General features: G+C 37.1%; 1 protein-coding gene and 1 long non-coding RNA gene across 4 annotated transcripts in view; one reads left to right on the forward strand and one right to left on the reverse strand.

Annotated features, from left to right (window-relative positions):
• Positions 1–20,951, forward strand: part of ENTHD1 (ENTH domain containing 1) — a 106,106-nt gene that overhangs the window by 49,758 nt on the left and 35,397 nt on the right. For all 3 annotated transcript variants that reach the window (XM_077914449.1, XM_077914447.1, XM_077914448.1), the window contains one exon: positions 8,178–8,298. In XM_077914449.1, the coding sequence (XP_077770575.1) occupies positions 8,178–8,298 (121 nt within the window). The remainder of the gene's footprint in view (positions 1–8,177; positions 8,299–20,951) is intronic.
• LOC144323681 (uncharacterized) lies at positions 10,578–17,225 on the reverse strand. Its single transcript, XR_013389054.1, has 2 exons — positions 16,913–17,225; positions 10,578–10,898 (listed from the first exon to the last, which is right to left on the reverse strand). It is a non-coding gene; the product is annotated as an uncharacterized LOC144323681 (long non-coding RNA).

Here is a 20,951-nt window from a genome sequence, read left to right on the forward strand (position 1 = left end):
TACTGAATATTATCAAACTTGTACGTTTTTGCCAGTCTGAGAAGTGGGAAAAGTTTGTTTTACTTTGTTCCATGGTAATTATAGGTAAGATTGGAATAGCTTTTCATGCATTTATTGGGAATTTGTGTTTCTTTTTTTATTATTAACTCTATTCATGTCCTTTGCTCACTTTTTCTGCTTGGTTTCTCATCTTTTTCTTAACCAGTTTCTAAGAGCTATTTGGCTATTAAATGATTAGCCCATTGACTGTTTCTTTATCTTGTCTTTCATTTTCAATTTTTCATTTGATTTTTGACTTTATTTATGGCTTTTCTTTTTTTGCCTTTTGTGAAGAGAAAACACACCGCTCTTCCTTTGTTTCTTTTTTTCATCTCACACTCTGCTGTCACACTTCACTTCTGACACCAGAGATGTGGGCTTTCCACACACCAAGCTATTCTCTGCTACACCAGCTGGGTGTCCTGCCATTTAACTCAATTCTGACACTGTCTACCTGAAGATAGCATCAGACTTCACAGGCTAAATGCTCAGTCCACAAAGCTTCCCCTTCCCCCACCTTCCACATCAGATGCCAGTTGCAAGTCCGGAGTTGCTGCCTGTACTTCTGACCTACCACTATAAATTGGAGTTCCCATCACTCCTTCCCTGGGTTTGATCATTTGCTAGAACAGCTTACAGAACTCTTGGAAATATTTACTTAGAGTTACTGGTTTATTATATAACAAAGGATATGATGAAGAATGCAGATGAATTGCCAGATGAAATATACAGTCTGAGGCCTAAAAGTTTCCCAAGTGCAAGAGTTTCTGTCCCCGTGAAGTTGAACTGTGTTATCCTCCTGGCATTCAGTACGTGTGTTCACCAACTAAGCTCATTGAACCCCAAGCATTGGGATCTTTATGGTGGCTTCATCACGTAGGTATGATTGATCATTTACTCCATCTCCAATATCTTCTGTCCTTCCAGGAGGATGGGGTATGAGGTTGAAAGTTCCAGGCTTCTAATCATGGTTTGGTCATTCTGGTGACTAGTCCCCATCCTGAAGCTATCTAGGCACTCATCAAGAGTCACTTCACAGAACAAAAGACACTCTGATCTCCCTGAAAATTCCAACAGATTTAGGAGCTCTGGTCAGGAATGGGGGTCAAAGACCAAATATTAGAATAAAAGATGCTCCTAGTGCTCTTACACTGAGGAAATTACAAGAGTTTATGAGCTCTGTGCCTGGAACCATGGACAAAGACCAAATATATATTTATTATAAATCACAATATCACAGTCTTAAGTCTTCAATTTTTATTAAAAAGTAGTCAAATTTGCTTTTCTGTTATAGCTTCTAGGTTTTAAGTCATTTTTAGAAAGACCTTTCATAGGGCACCTGGGTGGCTCAGTGGTTGAGCGCCTGCCTTTGGCTCAGGTCATGATCCTAGGATCTTGGTATTGAGTCCCACATCAGGCTCCACACAAGGTGCCTGCTTCTGTCTCTGCCTATGTCTCTCCCTCTCTGTGTGTATCTCTCATGAATAAATAAGTAAAATACTAAAAAAAAATAGAAAGACCTCTGTAGTGTAAGACTTTAATAAATATCACCCTGGATTTGTATTTATTTATTTTTAAAAATATTTATTTATTTATTTTGGAGAGAGAGAGTGGGGGAGAAAGGGGCACAGAGAGAAGGTGAGGGAGTCCCAGGAAGACTCTGCGCTGAGCATGGAGCCTGAGGTGGGGCTCGATCTCAAGATCCCAAGGTCAGAATCTGAGCCAAAACCAAAAGTCAAATGCTTAACACCAAGAGTTGGACGCTTAACTGACTGCACCACCCAGGCACCCTGCCCTGGTTTTTGTTTTTGTTTTTTTAAATCTTAACAAGCTGTTTTTTTAGATCAGTTTTAGACTCAAGCAGGAGTAGGAAGTAGGAGACTTTACATATACCCCATGAATACCCCCACCTGCCTCTGCCCCCGTATGACCTTCCTCACAATAACAACCACATCAGAGTGATACATTTGTTATAATCATTAAACCTAAATCAACACTCATTACTATCCAAAGACCATAGTTTACATTAGGATTCACTCTTGATGTTGTGTATTTTATGGATTTTGACAAATGTATACTGTTCTATATCTACCGTTATAGCATCACAGAGAATAGTTTCATTGTACTAAAATCCTCTGTGCTCCATCTATTCATTCCTCCTCCTAACCCCTGGCAACCATTGATCCTTTTACTGTCTCCTTAGTTTTGCCTTTTCCAAAAAGTCATGGTTGGAATCATACAATATGTAGCCTTTTTTGAACTGCTTCTTTCATTTAGTAATATACCTTTAAGATTCCTCTATGTCTCTTTAAGGCTTGATAGCTCATTTCTTTTTAATGTTGAATAATATGCCATTGTCTGGATATAAAGTTCATTAACCCATTCACATCCTGAAAGACATCTTATTGCTTCCAACTTATGGAAATTATGAATAAAGTTACTGTGAACAATTGTGTGCAGGTTTCTGTGTGGACATAAATTTTCAGCTCCTTTATGTAAATACCAAGGAGTGTAATTACCAGGTTTTATGATAAACGTATGTTTAATTTTGTAAAAAACTACCCTACCTCTTTAATGCTTTAATTTTTAAAATATATTTAAGTGTTATCCATGAAGAATTTATTTGATGAATGGAGAGTGGTAAAGATCCACCTTTTAAATTGTATTTTTACAAATGATAATCAATTGTTTCAATGTCATTTGTTGAACAATCCATCTTTTTCCATTGACTTAAATTGTGGCTTCTATCACATAATAAATTCCCATTTATGCTTAGGTCTATTCCTGGATTTTCCATTTGTTTATATTAAAGATGTGCCATTTTAAAAATTAGCTGTAATATTAAAAAAAAAAAGGAAAGAAGAGGTTATTCATAAAGGGAGAGGGGAATAAGGTGGAAAGGAGAAATAGAAGCTAGACTTCTTTGATTATACCATGTTTTTAGATTTGTCATTGGAATTCTAGAAATATTTTTGCATTATCATAAAACAAGATTATATTAAATAAAACAATCCTTTAAAATGTAACATAAAATTAAACAAATGTTCCTACATTCAGTTGGTATTTTTATTCTAAGACATTGGTATTTTTGACCTGAGATTATTGTGAGTATAATGTGGAATGAATCAAATGAATAATTGTGTGATACTCCTATTTGTATCATCTTTGGTATCCTTGAGAACTAGGATTCTCAACATGGGGGAAAGGAGATATGAATGTAAGATGGAAGAGATTGTCATCACCTAACAGACCTGAATTGGATTGAAATTATATCAGTATAAACTCATGAGAAATCTTACGTGAAATTTTTGGGGAAAATAAACAAACTTCTAAATTATTCATAGGTCAAAGGGGAAGTCTCAGAGAAAAATTTACAATACATAGAGCTGAATGAGAAGGGAGCACAACATATCAAAATATATGAGACACAGGTGAAATAGTGATGAGAGGGAAATTTATAGCACTAAATGATTAAATTAGAAAGAGAAAAGGTATAAAATCAATAATCTAAGTTTCTTTTAACAAAAACTAAGAAAAGCAAAATAAACCTACATGAAACAGAAGAAAGAAAATAATAACAGAAATTAATGAAATTGAAAGCAAGAAAACTGTTAAGAGAGAAAATGAATGACACAAAAAGCTAATTCTTGTAAAATACAAAACTTTCAAACCTCTAGCATGACTGACAAAGAAAGAAGACCCAAATCACCAATATCAGGATGAAATGGGATATTACTGCAGTTCCTGTAGATATAAAAGGACAATAAAGAATTACTGCCAATGACTTTATGCTCATAATTTGACAATTTAGAAGAAATAGAACAATTTCTTAGTGCAAACTACCAAAATTCAAAGAAGATGAAAAAGAACCTGAATAGTTCTATAACCATTTTTTAAAGGGAATTTGTAATATAAATCCCTGAAAAAGAAATCTCTAGGCCCAGATGGTTTTACTGAAGAATTCTATCAAATGTTTAAATAAGAATTGACACTATTTTCACACAAATGTCTTTCAAAAAATGGGAGGGAATAGTTCCCAGTTCATCTTACGAAGCAAGTATTATTTGCTACCAACCTCAAAAAAACAAACAAACAAACAAACAAAAAAGACAGTACAAAATAAAAACCATAGACCATTAGCTCTCATGAAATTAGATGCAAAAATCCTCAAAAAATTATCCAGTTGAATCCAGCAATGTATTTAAAAAGTTACATACCAGGTCCAAGTAAAATTTAATCTAAGTGTAATTCAACATTTGAGGGCCAATCAGTGCAATTCATCATATCAATAAATTAAAGAAGAGAAATCATAGGATTTTGTCAATTGATGCAGAAAAGCATTTATTAACAAAATTCAAACCTATTTCTGTTAAAAACTCAACAACTAGACATATGGAATTTCCTTAAACTGATAAAGATTTTATCTACACAAAACTATAATAGCATCATTTTTCACAGTGAATACTTTCAAGATCAGGAACAAGGCCAGGACTTATTCAGAATAGCACTGGAAGTTCTAGCCACTGCAATAAGAAAAGGTATGTAAAATGTAGAGAAGAAAATAAAATTGTCCTTATTTACAAATTGTTTGCATAGAAAATCTCAAAGAGATGACAAAAACAAACCAACCTCAAGTAGCTGTGTGGCTGAGTCAGTTGAGTGTCTCACTCTTGGTTTTGGCTCAGGTCATGATCTTGTGGTCATGGGATTGAGCCCCATGTAGAGCTCTGCACTCAGTACACAGTCTGCCTCAGATTCTCTCTCCCTCTACCTCCACTCCTTCCCCTGCATGTGTGTGCTCTATCTCTCTAAAATAAATAAATAAATCTTAGGAAAAAACAAACCTCATAGAACCAGCAAGTGAATTCAGCAGAGTTGTAGGATATTAAGATCAACATTCATAAATGAGTTGCATTTTTATATACTAGTAGTAAACATGTGGAAACTGAAATTAAGACACATGCAATTTGCAGTTACTGCTCCCGAATGAAATCTTTAGGCAACAAAATATGTATAGAATCGGTGTGCTGAAAATTATAAAATACATAAAATTAATGATAAGATACTGATGAAAGAACTTGAAGACCACGCAAACATACCATGTTCATGGATTGAAAGACTTGTGATAGTAAAGATGCTCCCAATTACTTATATCTTGAATGCAATTCCTATCAAAATTCTAGCAGTTTTCTTTTTGATACAGAGATAATAAGCTTATAAAGTTTATATGGAAAGGCACAGGTCCTAAAATAGCTAAGACCATCTTGAAAAAGAATAAAGTGGAACTAATAACTCTGCTTGGTATTAAGCCTACTGCATAGCTACTTACTCAAGAGAGTGTGATACTGGTGGAGAGATAGATATTTAGGTCAGTAGAACAGGATAGAGAACCAAGAAATAGACCCACACATATATGGCAAATTGGCTTTTAACAGAGGAACAAAAGGAATTCAATGGAGGAAGGATAATCTTTTCAACAAATGATATTAGAACAATTGGACATTCACAGGCAAAACCATGAACTTTAATTTAAATCTCATGTAGGAATTCAAGAGGATCATGGACTTAAATGTAAAACTATAAAACTTTTTAAAAATACTGGATAAAATTCTTCGTAATCTAGGGCTGGCCAAAAACATAATCCCTAAAGGAAAAATAAAAGTTAGACATCCTCACACAAAGGTATAAAAACAAGTTACAGCCTAGGAGAAAATATTTGCAACCCACATATCCAGCAAAGGACTAATACCTACAGCATAAAAAATAAAAAACTAAAGAACTCTCAGTGTTCCTAACTGGTTCAGTTGATAGAACAGGTGAGTCTTCATCTCAAATTCATGAGTTTAAGCCCCACATTGGGTGTGGAACCTCCTTTTAAAAATTAAAAAAAAGAAATCTCAAAACCTAACAGTTAAAAACCAAGCCACCCAATTAGAAAATGGACAGATGACAAGAACAATCTCTTCAGCAAATAGAGAAGGCAAATGAGCACATGAAAAGATGTTCAACATCGTTACCTATTATGAATATGTAATTTAAACAAGTAATGAAATATCAAAATGGCTAAAATAAAAAATAATGACAACACCAAATGCTGGCAAATGTGTGGAGAAATTGGATCACTCAAATATTATTAGTGGAAATGTAAAATTGTAGGGCTACTCTGGAAAATAGTTTGGCAGTGTCTTTTATAAAACTAAACATGCAACTACCATACAACCCAGAAATTGAATTCTTAGGCATCTATCCCAGTGATATGAAAATTTATTTTCATACAAAAACCTGTGAGGTTTTTTATTCACAGTGTTCACAGCAGCTTTATTTATAATAACCAAAATCTGGAAACCATCCCGATTTCCTTTGGCACATTAAACAAAATGTGATACGTTTATACCATGGATACTATGCAGCAATCAGCAATAAAAAGGAACCATTATTAATACATGAAATAACTTGGATGAATCCCTGGGAATTATGCCAGGTGAAAAAAGCCAATTCCAAAAGGTTACATCCTGTATGATTCCATTTATGTAACATTCTTCAAATGTCAGAATTATAGAAATGGAGAACAGATTAGTAGTTGTGGGGGGCAGGCTATGGTAATAAAGTATCAGAAAGGATCTTTATTATGATGGAAATGTTCTCTATTTTGACATTATCCATGTCAATATCCTGGATAATATTGTACTACAATTTTTAAGATGTTACCTTTAGGGAAAACTGGGTAAAGGATATACAGGATCACTCTGTATTATTTCTTACAACTGATTGTGAATCTACAATGGTTTCAAAATAAAAGTTGAATTATGAAAAGTGGAAAATTGCTTGGAAAATGGTTTGGCAATTTCAATAAAGTTAAAAGTTAACCTATGCTACGACCTAGCCGATCTACTTCTGTATAAATATCCAGGAGTAATGAGTACATTTGTCCATGAAAAGATTTCTATAAGAATGTTCATAGTAACCTTATTCATATCATAGTAGCTGAAATTTGGAAGCAATCCAAATGTCCATATTGGAGGAGAATGGATAAACAAATTGTGGCATGTTCATAAAATGGAATACTTCTTATAAAAAAAAGTATCTGATTACACTCAAAATATGGATGAATCTCACAAACATGTTAAACAATGGGAATCAGATACAAAAGCCTACACAGTATATGTTTACATTCATAGGAAGCTCAAGAACAGGCAATCTCATTGATTTATGGTGGAAGGAAGAATACTGTGTACTGGTGGTGGAGGAATGGTATCAACTGGAAAAGAGCTTGAGGGAACTTTCTGGAGTGACAGAAAAGTGGCTACATAGGTATACACATCATGTTAAAACTTATTGAGCTCTGCACTTGAGGTTTATGTACTCTATGTTAATTACACCTTAAATAAATACTGCAGAACAAATCTCTCTTCATGGGGGATATAAGACATGTCAACCCATCCCACTGTGGAGACTTTATTTGAATCCTCTTGTAAGCTACAGAAAAACCTATTTATGGCACTTAGGAGAAATTGGAAAGATAGATTTATAATTGATGACATTAAGGAGTTGTAAAGTTTCTAGGCGTAAAATAATAATTATTAAAGAATTTTTGTCATGTAGAGAGATACACCAAAATAAGTGATATAGTTAGGATTTACTTCACAGTAAAACAGATGAAGAGTAATAGGATATAAATGAAACAAGACTGGCCATGCATTGATTTGTTGTTTAACCTACATGATTGGATTATCATCTATTTTTTTTTACTCCATGATAAAAAGTTAAAGTTTTAAAATATGAATAAAAGATATACACTGGTAGCTTTATTATAACCAGTAAAACAGAAAAATTGGCTTCTGAGATCGTATGCTCTAAGGATGCTCAAAGGGTGATAGAGACAGTTAATGCCTCAAACAGAATCATTGCTTACCTGCACCAGCTGTCTTCATCAGGGAGTGAGGATCTCCAAGGGTAGAAAACCACCATGTACTAGTGTATAGCTAACTTACATTTGAGTTCTTTCAGTTAAAATGTGTTTATGTTAGCACATATAGACACATTGTATCTCCATAAATTGTCCATCTACTTTAACAAATTGAAGCAGTAGGATTAATTATTTTTTTTCAAACTTCGTGTGCTCTCCTGTTTTCTTTAAGGACCTGATGTTATTTTATGAGGATGACCCAAAGCCACTTTTGCCGACAGTCCCTCCTTCCATTATCTCATCAACTATATCATCAGAAGGGCCAGCAGACGTTTGTAACCTCTGGGATGCAGGTAAATTCTATTCTTTAGAATTTCATTGATGACATTTAGGAGTTGTGAAGGTTACTCAGAAACATGAATAAGAAACATTGGGCAGGAATTGTTTTTCATCAGATTTTATTTTGTGAAATATGGCAGCAGTGGTTTTAATTTAACTTCGATAATGAGGGATGGGACCAACATGGATGAATTCAACCCACACATGATCCTGTAATCTTATTTTACCATTTGTTTCAGTGGTTTTTTTCCCCCTTTATTTTGCTTTTTTTTTTCATTGTTTCGAAAATTATTAACTGCAAACCTCAAATCTCTTGTGAATGGTTTAAAATGCAGAAAAATTAGGGTTCATTTTTTCATTTCTATTAACTTCTCTTTGATAAAGTTTAAATTATGACATTTTTCATAAGCAAGCATTAGATGAAAATGTGAAAAACAACATGCATAGCATCCCACAAATTGGCTAATCACCTCTTGTATAATTAGTGTTAGAGAAGATACAGTATAAAATGATACAAACTGGCCTCCAATGAATTACATTATCAAATTCAAACTGGGCTCTGCTGCTACTCAATTTCTGATTGATTCACGGTAGAGCCACTTCATACTGTCTCTATTCTTCAGAAACTCTCAATTTTTAATACATTCTTCCTCTTGCTTTTCTCAAAAAATAGGACTCAAGACCCTCTGCCAAGATGAGAATGAAACATTCTCATTAGTATCGTTCATCCCCTCATTTATCTTTGCTTTTATATTCATCCAAGCATCCTTTCCCTCACTGCAGAGGTGGCTCCTTATGTTCTGAGTTTCATCTTCTCCCTCATCTTTGGGCCACGCGCTGTGATTTTCTCCATATATAGATCCCCAATATCCAAAATATAAAAACTAGTTGATTAGAATAGATTTATTTTACAGGTTCATGTTTATATAATTTTCTTATAAAGCTAGTCATGAGAATGATGAGGAGGATATTTCAATAAACACAGAACACGAAGTTGTGGGTTATGGTGATATTTGGAGTACAGGATGGTATTACTCACATGGATAATTAGTTATAAGTGGTTACCATTTTTAAGACAGCTTGCTCTGTATTCTTAGAATACACTTTATGTAAACTGATCCAGATCCAGAAGCTTGAAAGAAGAATGGTAAGGAAAACGTTTTTTGTGATCTAATATCCCCTCATATACCCCCTCCAACATTTTTAAAATAGACTTCATCTTTTTAAAGCAGTTTTAGGTTCAGAGTAAAATTGAGTGGAAGGTACAGAGATTTCCCTGCATGCCCCTGCCCCCAAACAAGCACAACCTCCCCACCTACCAACACCTCATATTTGTTGCCATTCACAAACCTACATTAGCGCTTTATCACCCAAAGACCATAGTTTACATTAGCGTTCACTCTTGATGTTGTATGTTCTGTGGGTTTTGACAAGTGTCATAAAGACATGTATCTACCACTATAGTATCATACAGAGTATTTCACTGCCTGCAAAACTTCTGTACTCTGCCTGCCATCCCTCCCTTCCTCCTAATCCCTGGCAACCACTGATATTTTAACTGTCTCCATAGTTTTGCCTTTTCCAGAAAGTCATATTGTTGGAATCATACAGGAGATAGCCTTTTCTGACTGACTTCTTTTATTCAGTAACATGCACTAAAGCTCCTCCGTGTCTTTTCATGGCTTGATAGCCCATTTCTTTGTAGTGCTGAATCTGCTAGGATCTACTAGGGTATTTATCCATTCACCTGCTGAAGAACATCTTGGTTGTGTCTAAGTTTTGGCAATTATAAATAAAGTTGCTGCAAACATCCATGTGTGTGTTTTTGTGTGGAAATAAGTTTCCCCTGCCAACTTTATAATACAAGTGAAATGGAATATAAATGAGCCTAAGAGGCAGGCCTTATGAGGAAAAAAAGTCACAAAACATGTTACTTGGTTGGAACTCATCTTAATTGGAGGAGTTTTTCCTATTTTTGAGTCTTCCTCCCGCCCCCTGCCCCATCTTTCCTTCACACCAATCTCAAAGATATCTTGCTAAAGTGCAGCCCTAAGCATTTCACTTCCCAGCTTAAAAATTTTCCACAGTTTTCCACTGCCAATGGTATGTCTAATTTTTTTATACTGTCATATGAGACTTTTCATGGCCTGATCCCAGCCAACCTTTGTGACCTCATCACCCAATACTGCCAATGTTCACAATGCTGTACAACATTCTATTACTTGTATAATTTCTTCTCCTTAGAAAGTCTTTGTTCCAGTTACTTCGGCTGTGTAACACATTGCTCTAAAACTTTGTGGCATAAAATAACCATTTATTCTGTTCATGGATTCTCTGGGTCAGGAATTAGGACAGGGCACAGTGGGGATGACTTATCTCTGCCCCATGACGTATGTTTGGGCCTCAGCCCGAGGACACAAAGGCTGGGGATGGGAATCATCTGAAGGCTCGGGAATCATCTGAAGGCTCGTTCACTCATATGTCTGGTAGTTGGTGCCCACTATCAGCTGGGGGCCTCAGTTTCTCTCCACATGAGCCTCTTAGTGTGGTCTCTCCACATGGGCTAGTTTGGGCTTTCTCACAGCATGGTGGCTGGATTCCAAGGGTGAGCATCCTGTAAAAGAAAGGACCAAGCAGAAGCTGAATGATCTCAAAAATCATGCTGTGATACTTCCTTCCCATTCAGTTCATCAAAGCAATCACAAAATCTTGCCCAAGTTCAAGGGGAGGGAATGTAGACCCCCACCCATCTATGGACAAGTGTCAATGTCATATTGAAAGAAAAGCATAAGGGATGGTGTGTGTGTTAGTACAGGCATCTTTGGAAAATACAGTCTGCCACAGTCCTCCATCAAATTATGGATGCTTGACAAAATCCTATTCAAACAGGGAGGCTCAAATGTCACAACTGCTATAAAATCTTTTCTACATACCAGTTTTTCCTTTCACTGTGTTCCCATCGGACTTTGCCTAAAACCTTAGATTCAAATTTATAGTTGTAAAAAAAAATAAATAAATAAAAAATAAAAAAAATAAAAAAAATTTATAGTTGTGTACCATTTTGTTTTATTTATTTGTAATTATATAAGTAATAAGTGAATATACTCTTATTTTTTTAAGTTTTTTTAAATTTTTATTTATTTATGATAGTCACAGAGAGAGAGAGAGAGAGAGAGAGGCAGAGACATAGGCAGAGGGAGAAGCAGGCCCCATGCACTGAGAGCCCAATGTGGGATTTGATCCCGGGTTTCCAGGATCGCGCCCTGGGCCAAAGGCAGGCGCTAAACCACTGCACCACCCAGGGATCCCAATATACTCTTATTTTTAAAATTCAAACAATATAGAGTCAAAATCCTCCTTGACTGTCCCTTACTCCAACACAGTTCCCTCACCAGAGTTAACTATTATTATCAATTTGTTAATTACTCTCCAGGTCTTTCTCTGTGCATATACATATGTACGTGTATCTTTAAAAGTATGTAGAACTGACTTTATTTTGCTTTAGAATGTTGTTCTGTATTTTTCTGAAACTTTTTCTTTTTTTTTTTTATTCTTTTTCTGAAACTTTTTAAAGCAATATCACTTGGTGAGCCTTCAGTGTATTCAGTCAGTATTTAGAGATTTACCATATATTTTTTTAACTCCTACATTGCCTGGATATTATAGTTTATTTCCCTGCTAATAGACAGTTAGTGTTTTTATATTTTTCACTATTACAAATGGTGCTTCAGTGAATAGCTCTGTGCATATATGTGAGTGTTTCTTCAGGGTGGATTCCTAGAAATAGAATCCCTGGGTCATAACATATGCCCATTTTCATTTTGCCAAATAGCCCTTCAAAATATCAATACCAATTTACATCGTCTTGCAGTTTATGAGTACTTACTCACTCATACCCTCACTGGCACTTGATATTTTTCAAGTCTTATATTTTTATCACTTTGGAAAAGGTTGCATTGCATAGTAGGTATAATTTGCATATTTCCATGTATTAACTGGGTATTTTTATTTCTTCTGTGCATTGCCTGCTTATATCCTTAGTCTGTTTTTCTTTTGGATTGTGTGTTGTGTTTATTTAAAATAAATGATTTTGTAACATTTTTATATATGTTGTTAACCTTAAGAATAAAAACTGCCTGTTATTTCACCAGCAAAAATGGGGCTATTTGGGAATAAAAGAATTTCAATCCAGGACAAACAAGTGGTGGCAAAACCTAGGTGAGTCCGAGGAACAAAGGAAAGGTACACTTTTTTAAGGAGAAAAGGGATAGTTGGGAAGGCTGTTATAGGCTAAAAGTCCACTGGAGTCATTTGAAAGTTCCAAGTATGGTGGCTTCTCACTGACTGAGCTGTTGTTGGGAGGGGAAGAGAATCAAGAAAGTGTCTCTTCCTTCACCAAAATGTAGTGTAGTATGCATATGCAAGGTCAAGGTCTCTTCCTCTTGCATCTGCAATTGACTAGAATGGTAGGGCAAGAGCTCCCCTGAGGAAACCTTCAGACTTCATTTTAGTGAAGGTCCCCATTACTAATTTTCACAGTTACTTATCCTTTTCTGTTGCTTATGTTGCAAATATCATCTTCTAGGCTATGAATTGTCTTTCAGATTTCTTTATAGGTTTTTGTTTTGTTGTTTTTATAAAAGTTTTATGTAGTTTATATGTATTTTTATTTCCCTTCAGAGCTTTTGTTTTTGTAAATTTATTTTATATTGAAGTATAATTAATATACAGTGTTATATAAGTTTCAGGTGTATAAGATAATGATCCAACAATTCTGTACACTACTCAGGAATGCTCACCAGGATAAGTATAGTCCCCATCTGTTACCAGAAAGCATTATTACAGTCTTATTGACTGTATTTCCTGTGCTGTACTTTTCCACTCCATGACATTTATTTTCTAACTAGAAATTTGTACCTCTTAATCCCCTTTATCTATTCCATCCCCCTACTCACCTCCCCTCTGGCAACCACCAGTTCTCTGTATTTAAAAGTCTGTTTTTTTGTTTGTCTCTCTGTTTTTTGTTTGCTCCTTTGTTTCATTTCTTAGATTACACATATGAGTTAAGTCATATGGTATTTGTCTTTTTGGGGGTCTAACTTTCAAAAGAAGACATCCAGATGGCCAACAGACACATGAAAAGATCCTCAACATCGGTAATCATCAGGGAAATGCAAATCAAACTCACAATGAGATATCACTTCACACCTGTCACAATGGCTAGAATAAAAAAGACACGAAATAACAAGTGTTGGCAAGGATGTGGAGTAAAAGGAACCCCTGTGCACTGTTTGGGGGAATGTAAATTGGTGCAGCCACTGTGGAAAGCAATATGGAGGTTCCTCAAAAAATTAAAAATAGAAATACCATATGATCCAGTAATTCCACTACTGGTATCCACCCAAAGAAAACAAAAATAGTAATTCAAAAAGACAATTGCATCCCTATGTTTACTGCAGTATTATCTGCAATGTTCAAGATATGGAAGCAACCAAAGGGTCTATTGATAAATGAATAGATAAAGTAGATGTGGTATATTAGAATGTATCTATTCTGCTCTACTATCATCAGTACCATGTCAGGTTTTTTTGTATTGTGAAAAGTTTGGGAACATACTTATATAAGCCTCCTGCTTCTCATGGACAAGAGTTACTCTAGGACATATATTTAGAAGTGAAATTGCTGATCATTCAGTATGAGCATCTTCAAATTTACTAGATAATGTGGAATTGTGTTCCAGAGTTTTAGTTGTCCCCATGTCCTCACCAACCCTTCATATTGTCGTTTTTGGAAAAAGAGAAATTGCCAATCTGTTGAGTGAGAATTAGTACAATATTTGTACTAAAGTGGGATTTGAAATGGAGCATATTTTCATATTTGTATGGTTCATTCATGTTACCTCATTTGTAAAATGTCTGTTCATGTCTTTTGGCCATTTTTCTATTTGATTTGGTTGTTTTCTTAATTGATTTGTAGGAATTCTTAATCTATTCTGGAAGCTAAACATTTCATTTTTTTAGTCCCAGTTTGGGGCTTGTCTTTTCACTTTGTAAGGAATCTTTTGAATAAGAGATAGTCTCAATTTTAATGAGGTAGGATTTTATTCTTTATGGGTTGTACTTTTTGTATCTTGTTATTTTTAAAGATTTTTTTTCTTGTCTCAAGACCATATAGCCTACTTCTATCAAGGCTAAAATTTTCCTAGTTTTGCTTTCCACAATTAAAATTTTAGTACCACTGGAACTGGTTTTTATGTGTGGTTGAAGCAAGAATCCAGTTTTGCTGCTAAATGGATAACCCAGCTGCCCCAGCATCATTTATTGAAAAGTTTGCTTTTTTCTCCACTGAGCTGCAATGCTATTTATATTCCAAAGCAAGTTTACCCATACGTATGGATTTGTTTCTGGACTCTCTTCTGTTCCAGAAGTTATGTGACTATGCCCGCACCAACAAATAGTTTTAATTACCCTATCTTTGTAATAATTCTTGATGTCTTTTTCCTCATCAGGAGTGTTTTTGTCTCTTTTTGGTCCCTTGCTTTCCCACATAAAAGCATGTCAAGGTCTTTGAAAAAAAAAAAAAAAAACTATTAGTTTTGATTGGCACTTCCAATCTGTTACCAGACCAGGTCCTTGGATCCAGCAACGGTAGAAAAGAGGCTGAACCCAAAATTTAAAGGCACAGACAGGCAAGGCTTAATTGGGGCAACAGCTGCAGCTGATGGAAGACACAGCCATGACAAAGGAACCAGACCTAAACAATAGCTAAGAAGTTTGAAAGGATCTCAGAAGGACGAGGAATGACATCTAGTAAGGGTGAGACAATACAGGGAATTGGGCACGCAGTCCTGGTTGACAGAACAAGCTTCTTTGTACACTGTATGTTTTTAGTTGCATGTTAAGTCCCTACCACTGGGTGTGATTTTTATCATTATAATGAGGGGGAAAGTTGGTGAAAAGTCTAATTTGTTGGCCATTGCATCTTGGACTAATTTGAACCAGTCTAGGCTTACACCCTGACTGGTGCTTTGCTAGGCAAAAAAGTAATAGTAGCCAGCATAGAGTGTCCCAGGTCCTGAGGGACTTGTTCCTAAGGTCCCTACTGTCTCACATCTTTAAATCAATTTGGAGCAGTAGTATCTTTACAACATCACATCATTCCATTCATTTAAGTCTCCTTTAATATATTTTATAGTTTTTTTTTCCATACAGGTCTCCTATATCTTTTATCAGGGTTATGTACTAGGTACTTTATGTATTTCTGTTGCTACTGTAAAAGATATTTTATAAGTTGCACTTTCTAACTGTTGATGGTGAAATTAATTTTTGTATATTGATTTCGTAGCCAGCAACCTTGCTTAAATAACTCTCACCCATTTTTCTAATTTACCTATAGATTCTTCTGGGTTTTTCACAGCATATCATCTGTGAATGATGGCAAACTTGTTTCTTCATTTATAAACTATATCCTTTGTATTGTTTTCTTACCTCACCATGCTAGGTAGAACCATTCATTGTTGAATGAGAGTGTGATCATGGGCTTCCTATACTTGCTCTGTATTTTAAGAGAATTCTTTCAACATTTTGCCATTAGGATGGGTTTGCTGTAGGTATTTTGCAGATATCCATTCCTAATTTATTAACAGTTTTCTCATGAATATATGTTGAATTTTCTCCATTTTTAGCACCTGTGTGAATGGTTATAGGTTTTTCTCCTTTGAGCTATTAATTTATAAAGTAGTTGATTTCCAAATATTAAAACAACCTTGAGGGATCCCTGGGTGGTGCAGTGGTTTGGCGCCTGCCTTTGGCCCAGGGCGCGATTCTGGAGACCCGGGATCGAATCACACGTCAGGCTCCCGGTGCATGGAGCCTGCTTCTCTCTCTGCCTATGTCTCTGCCTCTCTCTCTCTCTCTGTGTGACTATCATAAATAAATGAAAAAAATAAAAAATTAAAAAAAAATAAAACAACCTTGAATTCATGGAATATACTCAATCTGGCCATGGTATATTATCTTACGGATATGTTGCTGGGTTTGATTTGCTGATGCTTTGTTTAGGAGTTTTGCTTTTACATCTATGAGTGAAGTTAACTGGGATTATCTTTTCTAATATTCTTTTTGTCATGTTTTAGTATTGAAAATTTGCTAGACTCGTTAAAAGAGTTGGAAAGCATTTGCTCTTTTTTAATATTCTAGTTTGAGTAGAATTGTTTGTGAGATGATGCCAAAATAGATAAGGCATTCTTTAAGTTCACTCATGGTGCTGCCTGAAGGGCTGCAGGCAGAGAAGGCAAATCTGCACCCAGAATATGTGTGTCGCTATGAAGGCAAAGCACTGCTCCCTTTGTAATGGAGAGATCCAATACAATGAAGCTGACACCATGTAACTGGTTATTTTCCCTGGAAAATAGTATCGTGCTAGGGATGTAGCAGTAACCTCTACTCTTGTCAGCTGCGGCATTCACCAGTTGGATAGCCAGGTCACTTGGGGCAGGAGCAGTTCATGTCAGGGAGCCCATGCATAGCCGCCATCCCTGCCACATGGCCAAAGCCTATTGGACAGCCTCTGGAGTCACCAGGGAAAGAGGATGATGTGGCCAGTAAACAGAGTGTCTTGCCCACTCACTTTTTGAGAGCCTCTTCCACAGGGAATGTCCCATGGCTGGCATTTCTATGGGACATAAATACTTTGCATGTACATCCTAAGAGATCCATCCGTGTATTTCTTTGTCACCAGTCTTGTCACCTCTGCGTCATCCCTGGGGTCACCACCAACCTACAGATGACAACCATGAAAAAGTGCTTCAGTGATGCTGGTGCCTGTCACAGTACATTTTGAATGCCTTGGTGAAGGAAGTATTCTCCAAGACAATTAGAAGGTGGCTGAGCATGTTGTACATAGTAGATCCCTCCCAGCAGTCCATCATGTGGATTCTTGAAGCTTCCTTTCCAGGGTGCCAAAGAAGTGCCTTTTGTTCTGAAGGCCTTTTCTGAGTCCTGTATACAGTGCTGTCTCACTCTCTGGCACTCTCTCTCTCTCCCTTTTTTTCTGGTCCTGTTGAAATGTTAGAGTCTAGGGCAGTTTTCCTGAACATTTTATTAAAAATTGACACACCACCACCACCATTGGCCCTCCCTGTGCTGGTCCCCACTCTGTTTCTTTAGTAGCACTAATCATCATCTGAAGCATGCATCTATTTGATTTAATAAGAGTCTAGTCTGATAACGGGAGTTCCCCAGACCACCTACAGGTATCATAGTGAATCTGCCATTAGTAGAGCACTGAGTCTGGGCTCTGCTCTTTGCCACTTCCAGGTATATACAAAGCTTTTCAAGCAGTTGCACACTGTTTTACTGTTTTTAAATGTTGCTCATGAATTGGGTGCATTGTACTAGTGTCTTCTGTTTTGAGGGCAGTTGCTATATGCTTTCACATTTCTCCAAAAGAGTCTTTATATCAATCATCAGAGCATTACAAAGCATGCTTTGAATTACAGAACTGACTATAGAAATTTGAGAGGTTATCAACATAGCAACTGTGTATTATATGGTTGATATTAAGAAATCCAATTAAAACCTTTTTTAACTTAATTCCCTCTTTTTACTTCAAAAATATAGGAAAACATGATTCAAACGTGAAAAAAAGACACAAATGAAACTATTAAAGGCTTCCATTGAAATGAATGAATAGAACAAAACCACAATCATTTGCAGTAGAAGTCAATTAAATAATTAAAAGGGTGGCAGGATGTAACTACAGTTAAAGATGCCACCTTTTATTTGTCACACAGTGGCCCAATTTTTTCATCATTGTGATGATTAAAAGAAATATGAAGAGATCTCTGACTTTTGAATTATTTATGAGTTTTAGGTCAAGAAACCATCCAGCCTAAATCCTTCTATTACTAATGAGTGTGTGTATTATAAAAATGTCTCATAAGCCCTCCAACATTCCAAATTAGGAGAACCAAACTTAATCTGAGGTAAGATGACAGGTTTTTCATCCAAATGACTGACATCTCAGATATATAAGTCCCAAGTAGACTGTATCTGAAGGAAACAAATGGATGTATATCTTTCTCCAAAAATGAGTAAATTATTTGTACTACAAAAATTTTCCGAATACCTACTCTGTGCCAGCCATGGTGCTAACTGCTTGATCATCAATGACATACAAGATTCCTGCCTTTATGTAGCTCCCAACACAGGGACCAAGTATAATCCAGTAAGTGAGGTAAGAGTTAGGATAGAGGACAGGGAAGCACCCAGGAGGGCACCTATCCCTGACTTCAGGTGTTAAGGAAAAGCGTTGCCCATACTGGAACATGAAGCATAGGTAAAATGGCCAATTCTTATATTCTGTGTGCTGAGTATACTTTCAAGCATTTTAATTCATTTAATCTTCATACCAATCCTGTGAGATAGATGAAGAAAACACACACACAGAGTTTCAATAACTTACCCAAGGACACAGAGCTGGAAGTGGCAGAGTCAGGATTTAGAACAAAATAGTCTGATCTCAGCACCTATACCAATGTGTTTCAAATCTTTTGACTGCTCAAGTCAGAAATGCCTTTCCTGCCATGACCCAGGACACATGGACTCACACACACCTGCAACAGTAGTTTCACAAAACAAGAGTTTTGGCAGTGTACTCTGATGTATTCTATTTTTTTCTAGACAGGTTTTTGTTGTTGTTTTTAAGTAGGATCCACAACCAGCATGGAGCCCAATGTGGGGCTCAAACACATGATCCTGAGACAAGACCTGAGCTGAGATGAAAAGACTTAACCGACCACCCAGGTGCCCCACAGTTTTACTTTTTAAAAAAATATTGGCTGTGACCCACAATTTGATCTCACATCCCACTAATGGGTCACAGCCCACAGTTTGAAGAAGAGTTTACTACACTATTTTGCCTGCTACCCAGAAGGAGCCAGACGAAGTGAGGAGAAAAGAATGTCTGGGGCAGAGTGAACACTGTGTAGGAGACCAGGGATGTGGGGGAAAAAGGAGCTTGGCAGGTTTGAACAACTGATGGAAATGTAACAGGGGCTTAGGATTGAGTGGATGGCAGGAGAGGTACCAGATGGAGCCAGAAAGGTAAGCAAAGTCGTATCAATAAAGGTGACCATGTAATTTATTGTCCAGACCAGGACACTTTTTAAAAAAGGTTTTATTTACTTACTTATTTATTTATTAGAGGGCACAAGCCGGGGGGAGAAGCAGAGGGAGAGGGAGAGAGAATCCTTAAGTAGACTCCCAGCTGAGCAGGGAGCGCCATGCAGGGCTCGATCCCAGAACCCTGAGATCATGACCCAAGTGGAAGGCAGATAGATGCTTAACTGACGGAGCCACCCAGGTGCCCCCAGACCAAGATACTTTTGATGTGAAAGGTAGCACAATTAATAACTATGCCAGGATAACAGATGTAAACCTGGAGCTCCCTTGGCAGAGTAGCACTGGTGTGGTCTGGATGTTTGTACCCCCCTCTCCAAATCCATACACTGAAAACTTAATGCCCAAGGTGATGGTAGTTGGAGGTGGGGCCTTTGGGAGGTGATGAGGTCGTGAGGGTGGAACCCTCATGAATGGAATTAATGATTTATAAGAGACCTCACTGAGCTCAGTACACAGTGAGAAGCTGGTACACAGTGAGAAGCTGGCAGTCTGCTACTGAAAAGGGGGCCTTCACCAGAACCTGACAATGCTGGCGCTCTGATCTTGGACTTCAACCTCCAGAACTGTGGGAAAGACATTTCTGTTTATAAGCTACCCAGTCTGTGGTATTTTGCTTTTCTGTTTTAGTTTCTAATTTTTTTTTTTTAAGATTATTTATGAGAGACACAGAGAGAGACAGAGACACAGGCAGAGGGAGAAGCAGGCTCCATGCAGGGACCCTGATGTGGGACTCGATCCTGGGTCTCCAGGATCACGCCCTAGGCCGAAGACAGGTGCTCAACCGCTGAGCCACCCAGGGATCCCCTAATTTTTGTTTTTTTAAAGACTTATTTATTCATCTGACAGGGAGAGAGAGAGAGAGCGTGCACACAAACACACAAACAGGCAGAGGGAGAGGGAGAAGCAGGCTCCCTGAGCCTGATGCAGAGCTCGATCCCAGAACCTCAGGATCATGACCTGAGCCAAAGGCAGACACTTAATCAACTGAGCCCCCCAGGCACCCCTGTGGTATTTTGTTATAGCAGCCCTAACAGACTATGGATCAGCATGTGTGCCCTGTCTCCTGATGAACTGTGTTGAGGGGTTTTGGGTGTGTCTGAATAACAAACAATAGGGAGCCTCTGAAGTGTTTTAAGCAAGGACATGATATAACTGCTTTAGGAAGGTGACTGTGGGGGTAGCATAAAGAAAGGATCGGAGGAAACAAGTTAGAGCACTTGGGTCAAAACAGAATTAGAGACTTCAGACATTTCTAAAATGCAACTCCGATCAGGTCACAACTCTGAGAAGCTCTCCTAGGTTGAAGTCCTAACACCTTAGCATGGCAGATAAGCCCCTGGTTTTCTCTCCAGCTTTACTTGTCCCGGCCTGTTCCCCTGTCACAGGTGATGGCCTAGCTATGGATGCTTGAACTGCCTGCCTTAAATGCCTAGTGCTGTGCATATGCCACTTCCTCAGGTGGGAAGCCCCACCCCTCACATATG

This window comes from Canis aureus, chromosome 11, assembly GCF_053574225.1.
Source record: "Canis aureus isolate CA01 chromosome 11, VMU_Caureus_v.1.0, whole genome shotgun sequence".
In the NCBI taxonomy this organism is placed as follows: Eukaryota; Metazoa; Chordata; class Mammalia; order Carnivora; family Canidae; genus Canis; species Canis aureus.